This window comes from Neoarius graeffei, chromosome 4, assembly GCF_027579695.1.
Source record: "Neoarius graeffei isolate fNeoGra1 chromosome 4, fNeoGra1.pri, whole genome shotgun sequence".
Classification (NCBI taxonomy): Eukaryota; Metazoa; Chordata; class Actinopteri; order Siluriformes; family Ariidae; genus Neoarius; species Neoarius graeffei.
The window spans coordinates 112,799,808-112,811,318 of NC_083572.1; the positions used below are offsets into that span (position 1 = coordinate 112,799,808).

The following is an 11,511-nucleotide window of genomic DNA, read 5'->3' on the forward strand; positions in this document are numbered from 1 at the left end:
AACCTGTGTTTTGTGTGTGTTCTCCCCAGTAAACCGCGCCCTATTTAAGGAGGGAGAGTGAGAGCGGAGGGGAGCTTGCCGAGAGGAGACTACGGAGTGTGTGTGTGTGTGTGTGTAAATCTCCGAGTGTTGCTTATTTGAATGCCCGACTGAAAAGTGCAGCAATAAAAACACGATATTCACCCTGATCTCTGTCCTGCCATCTTCTGTGCTCCACCCACACGTTAAACCCGCTACAGTGACGTTAGCATCTTCCAGTAAATGATTCACAATAATGCCCATATTCATCCACTTCTTGCCCTTCTCATTCTCCATGCCTCGATTAATATTCCTCATGTCATGATAATTGGTTTAAAAGCAAACTTTTTATTGATTGTACCAAGATCTCAATCGTTAGAAATGTACCTGCTCAAGCGAAATGTAACTGACCACAAATTGCTCACAAATAGGCCCCACATAAAAATGATGACTCACAAACCAAAATATTTATGCAGGAAATTCCTATTTAATTATCTGAGTAGCTAATTAAAGTGAATATAGTACATTTAAAAAAATATGATCCTCTGTACATGTAGCACCATACAAGATGATTATCACAACATTCATCATTTTTACAACAAAATCTCTGTGTAGATAAATTATCAGATTAATACTAGTAAAAAAAATAAATATAAATCTGTTTAGAAAACATATAGACATCTTATGTTATATAATACAGTACATGGTCATGTCTGATCCTTCAGTACGGCCACCAATCATCCCACTGTGTTAGTATCTGGCAAGACACAAAAGCACATTATGATCAAGGGCTAGTGAATTGCTGTAAGAGCCAGTCAATGAATCATGGCCTGAGATATACTGTGTGTCTATTTATAGATATAAATTCATGACCAAATAATGTCTTACTTGATAAAGCCTGGCAGATTTTGGTTTATGACACTGGATAGCCAGGTCTGGTACTGGGACACCTGAGTATACACACCAGGTGAGTAGGGCTGAGCACAACCCCTACCCCAGCTAGTGATACCAGCTTGAATCCAGACTGCACCCTGCTTAATCATCAAGGGTCCTCCAGAATCCCCCTTTCAAAAGAGAAACAACTTTTGCTGTTTTTGATTGTTAAGTACCATACACAATTGTATTATGTGTTCACACAAGAAGTTTGATCTACAACTTCCATTGTACAGTAGGTTGTGTTATTGAGATATTTGTTCATATTGTATCTGTGATTCTGTTTGTACCTGGCAGGTGTCCTTTCCTCCTTGGAAATAACCAGCACAGATCATATTTGGGGTAATGGATCCAAATCCAAGCATAAAATCACAAAGCAGTGTATCGACAATAGGCACCACTGCATCCTGCAGCACACCAGGAGATGGCAGTGGCACTACACAAACACAAACATATCTTAGAAAAATATACCTTGATGAACTGCTACTATAGATGTGTTTATTGTACATGGAGCTATGCATTTGTGCCTGTGTACAGTATGTCTTTTACCTCCAGATGCAATGCTTCCCCAGCCTGTGATCCAGCTAAGGATGTCATGTGGAAAATTGCTGCCTTCACCTGCCAGGCACACTGGTATGATGTAGTCCGTGAAGGTAACAGACGAGTTCAGAAGCAGAAGGGCAATGTCATTGTCTTGGGTTGCACTGTTGTAGTTGGGGTGAAGGATCACCTGTTTAACACCTCTTGCAATTTGATTGGGATTCAAGCCACTTAGAGTCTGTTTCCCCAAATACACAGTCAGGCCAGAAGTCTTGGTGCTGAAGGGGAAAAAAAAAACCAAAAACAATTGAGCCATTTATTCATTTACATCTCAGGACAATGTCATATGGAAAATTTTGTGTGAATTTAACCTGGAGAAACAGTGGGCTGCTGTCAGGACCCAGTCTTTGTTGATGAGGGATCCTCCACAGAAATGGCCACCAGTATAAGCAGGACTCTGTAAACTAACCTGCCATGGCCACATACCATCTGACGCACTCTGTCCACCCACAATACGGGTGTTAAAAGGTGCATGACCACATACTGAGAGAAGAGAAACATCAGTTACAAACCCATGGTCATTAAATGCCATCAGAATCTGATGGAGCAGAACAGAGGAAAAGAAATGCCAACAGCAAACAGTGGGAGTGATTAAGATTAAGAGAAGAACCTACCATTGAGCTGGGAAAGGGAACCTGAAATGAGAAAATGAACTGAGTTAAGCATTCATTGTGATTTAATATTGTTTTATAAGCTGCTGAACAATAAGAGTGGAAGTCAGATTGTTAAATTAGACCAAATTTCCTGTGATTGTGGTAATTACAACTATAATTATTCATACAGAAGTGTTTTCTCTTGAACAATTTCATGTTTAATTTCACATTGTAATATTTTTTTGAAAAATAAATTAAGAAACATTCATCAGTAATAATTGCAAAAGCCTTACCTTTTAAATATAAGACCAGGACCACAACCACACACTCAAATCTCAGCATCTTTGCATTCAACACTTGGTTTCTCTCTGCATAAGTCTGCAGTTGTCCGTGTAGTCTCTCAATACTGTTTTATAGCTACCCAGTGTTCCTGAAACTTACAGTATTACTGGTCTGACCTGTTACATCATGGGACTGTCCTCCTTTACACAGGAAATATGTGCATTACTGGATGAGTTATATAATTTCCAGTCTACATTCTTAGCATGTAATTATGTTCATAACAAGAACTCCAGGTATGTGACAGACAAAAACATGCAGGAATGTTATGTGTCAATTTTAAAATTGACTACTTCCTCAACTATAACATGGTACAATTCTACACTTTATTTCAAATAAAGTACAGTGAGCCCTATCGCGATTAGCTTTTTAGAAAATAAATAAAATATTTGCTATAACCAGAAAAAAATCAAAACCAATTGAAATGGTCAAAAATTATTCACAAACAAGAAATATTTTACATTCCTGAAAAACAAAAAAGCAATCTCCCATGAACTAGTGTCCATGATGGTAATCTGATGTGATTTGGTTTATTGAATTTGCTTTTGCTCAATACTTTTAATCTTTAATATAAAGTATAAAAGAAAGATACAAAATGATATTGCTTTCATATGTAATATTCTGTCATACTGAGGTGAGTTTTTAGTGGCCTTAACTGTTTAAGCCTTTGGACTCTTTTCTGTAAGTCAGCACAATGTTGACTAATCACTGAAATCTCAGTTTTTTCCCCATTCAGGTGGTTGATTTGAACATTCCTTAAAAATGCTGGTCCATAGCTGTAGGATTGACAATTTACAGCTGATATACAGTAAGATATACAGAAATATACAGAAATACAATTTAAATGGCAAAAACAGTGCTAGTCATAGCTAAAATTTAATCAGAATACAAAAATATCTATTCATCATGCCAAAAGAGTTAAAAAGAAAAGTTTTGAGTGAGAAAAAGAAGGGTTAAATTCTGGCTTTACTGACAGAGGGATACAGTGAGCGTCAGGTTGCTTCCATCGTCAAAATTTCAAAGATGGCAATTCATCAGAACAAGGTCAAGCAGCAGACATTGGGGACAACAAAGTTACAGACTGGCAGACGATGAAAATGACTCTCCACTGACTGGGATGCTCGTCAACTCCTTCGAATGTTGTTCAACAACCATAGGATGACATCAAGTGACCTACAGAAAGAATGGCAAATGGCAGTTTGGGTTAAGTGCACAGCAAGGATGGTTCAAAACAGGCTCCTCCAGGTAGGGCTGAAGTTATGTGAAGTTAGAAAAAGCCCTTCATCAATGAGAAGCAAAGAAGAGCCAGACTGAAGTTTACTAAAAATCCTAAGGTTTGAACTGGAGAGGGCTGAAGTTACGTAGTGGATGTTCATTATGTCTAACTATTACAAATATTTTAAGTTCATTTCTTAGACAAGGATATTATATAATATCCTTAATATAATATATATATATTATAATATATAATATATAATTATATATATATAATTTATATAATATATAATATATAATATCCTTGTCTAAGAAACGAACTTAAAATATAAGGGCTGAAGTTAGGTCATCTTACCTGATGAGTCCAATTTTCAGCTTTTTCCCCATCACCTGGTCATCTAATGGTTAGACGGAGACCTGGAGAGGTCTACAAGCCACAGCGTCTCGCACCCATTTTGAAATTTGGTGGAGGATCTGTGATGATCTGGAGGTGCTTCACCAAGGCCGGAATGAGACAGATTTTTGTTTGTGAAGGACAAATGAATCAAGCCGTGTACAAGGTTATGCTGGAAGAAAACTTGCTTCCTTCTGCTCTGACAAATGTTCCCTAACTCTGAGGATTGGGTATTCCAGCAGAACAATGCTGCATGCCACACAACCAGCTCAATCAAGGTGTGGATGGAGAACCACGAGATCAAGACCCTGTCATGGCCAGCCCGATCTCCAGACCTGAACCACATTGAAAATCTCTGGAATGTGATCAGGAGGAAGATGGATGGTCACAAGCAGGGGCGCCGCTAGAAATCTTGGGCCCTATGGAAGATTACAATTTAGGGTCCCCCCGGTAAAATTTTCAAGCGCAAGCAACTGAATTTGAAGTCTGTTTTTGGCTGGCACTTCTACTTTACTATCCATGTGATCAGCTGTCTAGCAAGTTTAGGTGATACAATTATTTGGTATATGAACATTTTAAATGCAGAACTGTCAGAATTAGACTGAATAGATTGTTGCCGGTTTAACAGCATCAATTCTTGCACTCCAGCGAGCATCAGACAAGCTGTGGAGAGAGCAGCTGGTAGTTTCTTTGTATATGGCCCATCGTTCTGGACTGGCACTTACAAATTTGTAAAGACAATTGATGAAGCCAAAAAAAGCTGACACTTCCTCACTTGATCCTGGAGCGTGTACCCCAGCGAGATTTAACACATGAACATTTTGATTGAATGAACTCCATACTAAGTTACCTAAGAATAGTTGCTCATAAAAAAAGAAATGTCTTTTCATTTTAATGTAAGTCTTAATAGCCTAATGCTGCTTACTGTAGCCTAGCAATTAAAATAGTTTTTAACCCTAAATCCTTTATTCATGGATTGTATTGCTCACCTCCTTCTCCTAGGATTTTGGTTGAGGGCTGGGGTCCTATTCCTGAGGCTGAATCTGTGCATGTTGAGGGCATCTCATTAGTTTTGAAACCAGTTATTAGCACCAGTATCATGTACTGTAGGCTAGCCTAATATTTTACCTCACGTATTAGCCCAGTAGGCTAGTTTACTGCACAAGTTTAGCTAGTTCTGTGCAGACCTTCTACATTACATTCATCTGATCTTCCATGGCAATAAACATTAAGTATTTAAATAAAATGACACTGCACTGCTGATTGAAAAGTGTTGTCTTGATATTCCAACTCGGTGAAAATGAAATCTGCTAGTCTATCATTAGCTAGCATGCTGTAATGGCATCGAGTGTCAGTGAATAATAGGCTAGCTTTCTCTGGGAAAAACTGAGTCACCAATTCTCGACCCTTTTTCTCCGTTTCAGCTTTCTGCTGTTTCTCCTTCCGTTTTTGATATCCGGACTTCATAATTTATCGCACCACCATCACACCTGCTCCTGCTTAGTAACTTCTAGAATGTACAGCTCAATTGGAGAGAAACTGCCAGCTGCGCTAATAGTGGCGCTGTGCACACACGGAGCTACACAGTTCACTGCCCCCGCCCACAATCAGACTGTACCATTACTAAAAAGGGAGGAGGGGTGAAATGACAATATCATAAATAATTCAAGGAAAATGTGATAGCAAATCATAGCCATGTATAATTTGCATATTTTAATAGATGAAATGAAATATTTTATTTCAAAAACTTACACAAGGCAATACTATTAAAATAATATTAATATCCCTCACAGGCCCCCCTGTCAGTACCAGGCCCTTAGAATCGTCCTAACTTTTCCCCCCTAGCGGCGCCCCTGGTCACAAGACATCAAATAAAGCTGAGCTGATGGAATTTTTGCACCAGAAGTGGTATAATGTCACCCAAGAGCACTGTGAAAGACTGGTGGAAAGCATGCCAAGATACATGAAAGCTGTGATTTAAATATCAGGGTTATTCCACCAAATTTTGATTTCTGAACTCATCCTAAGTTCAAACATTAGTATTGTTTGAGTATGATCTCAATTACTATGCATTATTGAAGATTTGAAAATGCTTCACCTTTTTTGTTATTTTGACCAGTTGTCATTTTCTGCATTTACTAAGTGACAATATTTTCACGTGGAATTTGGGGGAAATATTGTCAGTAGCTCATGGAATAAAACAAAAATGTTCATGTTCTTCAAACAGATACCAATCATTAGTAAAACCAGAGAAACTGATAATTTTGCAGTGGTCTCTTAATTTTTTTCCAGAGCTGTATATTAATGGTTAACGTGTCTACCTCTCAACTGGGAGATTGCGAGTTCTGCTCGCTTTTGGGTTATACCAAAGGCCATCATAAAAATGGTACCTACTGCCATCTGGCAAGACATGCTGCAATTATATATATTATAGTTAGATTTTAACTATCCCACACTTTTTGGAATTAGGTTAAACCTAATTCCAATAAGTGTGGGAAACTGTGTACATGGGTGGTTAAAATCCAACTTTGTGTACACACACACACACACACACACAAAGTTAGAATTTGATGCAACACACTCAAAAAAAAAAAGCTGGGACAGAGGCAAAATAGGATATTCAAGTCACACCATTTTGGAAGATTCCACATTCAGCAGGGTAATTGGTCACATGATTGGGTATAAAAGGTGCAACACCAAAGGTTCAGGCTACATCCACACGACAACGGCAACGAGATTTTTTTTTTTAAATATCGCGTCCACATGGGCAACGGATCAGTAAAATATTAGGTACGTATGGCAACGCAGCGCTTGCTGAAAACGATGCAATACACATGCCACACCTCTACGTGCACTGTAAGATGGTCCCATCGGAGACACCAGAACAATAAAAGAAGTAGACGCATGCGCATAAACCCCTTCTTCTGTAGCATTAGCCACATAAAGTTTTGATTATTAATCAGTAGCGTAAAACGAAAGACGTGGAAAGAGGAATGAATGGGGGTAGATGGAAGCCGGTACGCCAACATTCTGATATCCTCCAGAATTCTTTAATGGTCCGGAATAAATTGAATGCTACACGCTGATGGATTACTTTGTTCTTCTACGCCCTGTTTGAGGAATGTATTGTTGGACTTAAACCAACATCTGAAGAGGTGAGATCACTCCTTTTTTTTTTTCCTATTTTTGCTGGCGGGATTGTTTTTGTTTTTGGAAAGCGCACGGGCGGTGCGCGGTTTGGTACTGCTTCCGCAGTGTTTGGACTAAAGACTCTGCCCTAAGGGCTATTCTCTCTCTCTCTCTCTCTCTCTCTCTCTCTCACTCACTTTGCACCATTACACAATAAATATTCACAGTGAAAATATTTTGTAAGCGCATTTCATGAACCAAGTTATAGGATTTGTTGACAACTCGCATCGAGTTCGTTACACTTCTACCTGGCGTGAAGCACTGACAGTCATGTGGTTGTGACATCATCGTAAACAAATCTGTTCCCATCTCAACCCATCTCAAAAGATTTCATTTTGGGGCACCCAAAACACTGGTGCCGTGTGGACGCCAGGCCGAAATGATAAGCAATTTTATCAGATTCACCTGAATCCGTTGCCGTGTGGACAGGGCCTCAGTCTTTGCAAGCAAGCATGGGGTGTGGCTTACTGTTTTCTGCCAAAATTCATGAGTGAATTGTTCGTCAATTCAAAAAGAACATTTCTCAATGTAAGATTTTTGGTCTTTCAAAATCTACAGTACATAATATTGTGAAAAGATTCAGGGGATTCAGAGACATCTCAGTACATAAGGGAAACCACTATTGAATGTACATGACCTTCGAACCCTCAGGCGGCACTACCTGAGAAACCGTCATGCTAATGTGACAAATATAGTTACATGGGCTCGGGAGAAAACAGTTGACACTTAACACAGTCCGCTGCTGTATCCAGAAATGCAACCTGAAACTGTATTACACAAGGAGGAAGCCATTCATCAATTCTATACAGAAACACCTCCAATTTTTCTGGGCCCAAACTCATCTCAGATGGACTGAAACCGTGGAAACATGTGCTGTGGTCAGATGAATCCACATTTCAGCTTGTTTTCAGGAAAACCTGACGTTGATTTCTCAGTGCCAAAGGTAAGCATGACCATCCAGTTTATCATCAGAGAAAGGTGCAAAAGCCAGCATTTGTGATGTTATGGAGGGCATCAGTGCCCACAGCATGGGTGAGTTGCATGTGTGTGAAGGTACCATTGATATATTGGGGCATATATTTGGATTTTAGAGAGATTGACTTGATGAATCTATGTCACGTCCATGCTTATTTTAGCAGAACAATACCAGGACCCATTCTGCATGGGCTACAACAGCGTGGCTTCATAGACACAGAGTATATGTGCTTGACTGGCCTGCTGCCAGGCCAGATATGTCTCCTTTTGAGAATGTATAAATTGGAGAATCAGACAATGGTGACCATGTACTGCTGAGCAGCTAATGTTGTGTATCAAGCAAGAATAGACAAAAAATTCCAATTGGAAAACTGCAAAAATTAGTATCCACACGTCCCATACTATTAAAAAGTATTTTTAAAATGAAAAGGTGATATAACACAATGGCAATAATGCCTCTGTTCCAACTTTTTTTTATTGTGTCACAGGCAATTTCTAACTTTATCATTCCAAAATACAATAAAGTTGATCAGTAAAATCATTGAAAATCTTTTCTTTGTCCTTTTGTCAGTTAAAAAAAGGTTCACGTGACTTAATAAAATCACAGATTTTTGTTTTTATTGCATTTTGGAAAATATCCCAGTTTTTCTGGACATGGGGTTAGTATATACCTTTTAATATTTTATTTTTTATGGGCATTGGTCATGCCTGAGAGCATGTGGTAGTACTTCCATAGGGACAATATCCTGCAGGCGTCCTGGAACTACAGGGTTAAGGAGAGAGGGCAGAGTGTGATTGATGGCATAGTTGATGCAACTGGATTCTGTCATGTCCATAACCTTTAAGGAATGGTGAATCATAAAAGCCTGACATCACTTGGACAGGAGTCTAAGGTGCAGGTTTTTTGTGGTAAGCACTCTCTCTATTGTTCTGTTTTGTGGTCCCTTCTTTTCTTATATTGCTGTATTCAGTTTCACTCATCAGTCGACTTGCCTTAATATAAAGATATAAGACATTTTCAAAAACAAATTTCAAGCCAAGGTGTTTAATTTCATTTTATCATGTAGGTGTCTGAGGTGCAGGACTTTTGTGGACCAAACCATCTATCTCTTGTTCAGTTTTCCAGACCCTTCCTGTGGTGGCAATCATCATGAATCTTTAGTGTTAGGTCCTCTCACTCAAGTATTTAGAACTTACAGTATATTGCTGTATTCACTAATCAATTTAATTCCTTTAAACAAAGATATCAGAACTAAGTCTGTTGGACTCTGAAGAAGAAGAAGAAGAAGAAGAAGAAGAAGAAACCTTTATTTGTCACATGCACTCTTCAAGCACAGTGAGAATCATCCTCTGCATTTAACCCATCTGAAGCAGTGAACACACACACACACACACACACACACACACACACACAGAGCAGTGGGCAGCCATACGACAGCGCCCGGGGGGCAGTCAGGGGTTAGGTACCTTGCTCAAGGGCACTTCAGCCCAAGGCTGCCCCATGTTAACCTAACTGCAAGTCTTTGAACTGTGGGGGAAACCGGCGCACCCGGAGGAAACCCACGCAGACATGCGGAGAACATGCAAACTCCACACAGAAAGGCACCTGCCGGCAGCTGGGTTCAAACCCAGAACCTTCTTGCTGTGAGGCAAGAGTGCTAACTGACCCAAGGTGTTGCTGTTAATGACACCCTACTTTTCCATCAATGGGTAGAGGGAGTCTGGACTTGAAACTTGTGCTCACATTCAAAAACAATATACAGTATCCTCATCTCATCTCATTATCTGTAGCCGCTTTATCCTGTTCTACAGGGTCGCAGGCGAGCTGGAGCCTATCCCAGCTGACTACGGGTGAAAGGCGGGGTAAACCCTGGACAAGTTGCCAGGTCATCACAGGGCTGACACATAGACACAGACAACCATTCACACTCACATTCACACCTACGGTCAATTTAGAGTCACCAGTTAACCTAACCTGCATGTCTTTGGACTGAGGGGGAAACCGGAGCACCCGGAGGAAACCCACGCGGACACGGGGAGAACATGCAAACTCCGCACAGAAAGGCCCTCGCCGGCCACGGGGCTCGAACCCGGACCTTCTTGCTGTGAGGCAACAGCGCTAACCACTAAACCACCATGCCGCCCCCAACGTAATTGTAATAAATATAATTATTAATGTGTTTTCTTCTTTAATTTCAAGGCTCCAATTGGGATTCTGGGTTCCAATTTCAGTCCAAGGGTCTCCAAGTCCAAGTTTTTTGTCTAAAACGTTTGGCAACTTGTGCTTTATGTTCCTGTTCACCAAAGCAATAATAATCCTGTTAACAATTTTCTTGTTTTCTGTAGTTGATTGAAATATTTTTAGAATATGGGTCATTCTATTAATGGTTAATATTAAATCACAGTGATTCAGCATTTAAATTGTACAGTGAGAAACTGAATTTACAGTGATTTCCTGTTAATCACTGTTAATCGTACTGCAATGCCATATACAATACCGTTAAAAAAATGAAAGTGCTTTGTTTGTACAGTAAATAAACCAGCACAGTAAATACAACTGAAATCACAGTATTTAATTGATATTTAGTATACAGTTAAACAAAATACTGTAAATACAACTGAAATCACAGTATTTTATTGTTTTTTTATTTTACAGTAAATACATCAATACTGTAAATGGAATTACAGTACTTCTACTGTAAAATATATTTACAGTAATTACCTGGTTAATTGCTGCCAGTAAGTTACTGTAAATTTTACAGTAAATTTTTTACAGTGTACTCACTATCAAGCATGACTCAGAATAGGGTGAAATCCCTTTTGAGCTGGTTCTTTCCAAGATTTCTTCCTCGTTCCATCTCAGTGAGGATTTAATTTCCACTGGTGCCTCAGGCTTGCTAAAAAAAGGAAGCAGACAAATTATTACTTGTTTTTGTTACCTTGATGGTGAACTACAATAATGTCTTGCTGTCTGAATTTTCCCGTAGGTGCATAAACAAGCCCCGGTTAGTCAGAAATGCAGCAGCCAGAGTCTTTAAATAGAACCTGAACATTTCAGAGATGTAGAAATGTTGCTTACACATTCCTGAACCCAAGGCTCATTTTCTGGCTATTGATTAATGTCAGTCAATCAATGTGTCCATTCATATGTCCATATGTCCATACAACTGTCCTCTATATCTATGCAAAGGTCCCTTGCAAAAGTACTGGAAAGGCAAGGCCAGTTCTTTTGTTTTGGCTATATATGAATAAGAG

The 11,511-nt window shown here is 39.3% G+C and overlaps 1 protein-coding gene across 1 annotated transcript; it reads right to left on the reverse strand.

The window, feature by feature from the left end:
• Positions 1 to 485: 485 nt before the first annotated feature.
• LOC132885502 (serine protease 27-like) lies at positions 486 to 2,673 on the reverse strand. The gene is made up of 7 exons (XM_060920218.1): positions 2,438 to 2,673; positions 2,166 to 2,186; positions 1,863 to 2,034; positions 1,501 to 1,769; positions 1,242 to 1,387; positions 907 to 1,082; positions 486 to 775 (listed from the first exon to the last, which is right to left on the reverse strand). Exons 1-7 carry the CDS (start codon positions 2,484 to 2,486, stop codon positions 769 to 771), a joined length of 840 nt encoding a protein of 279 aa, XP_060776201.1. The 5' UTR covers positions 2,487 to 2,673; the 3' UTR covers positions 486 to 768.
• Between the last annotated feature and the right edge of the window lie 8,838 nt (positions 2,674 to 11,511).

What these genes read in the sequence shown, in the direction of transcription:
- LOC132885502 (XM_060920218.1), bottom strand. Translation starts at nt 2,486, where the DNA reads ATGCTGAGATTTGAGTGTGTGGTTGTGGTCCTGGTCTTATATTTAAAA. An exon ending in CCTGGTCTTATATTTAAAAG is followed by an intron (nt 2,187 to 2,437) that starts GTAAGGCTTTTG and finishes TTCTCATTTCAG; the next exon opens with GTTCCCTTTCCCAGCTCAAT. An exon ending in GAGGAAAGGACACCTGCCAG is followed by an intron (nt 1,083 to 1,241) that starts GTACAAACAGAA and finishes CTCTTTTGAAAG; the next exon opens with GGGGATTCTGGAGGACCCTT.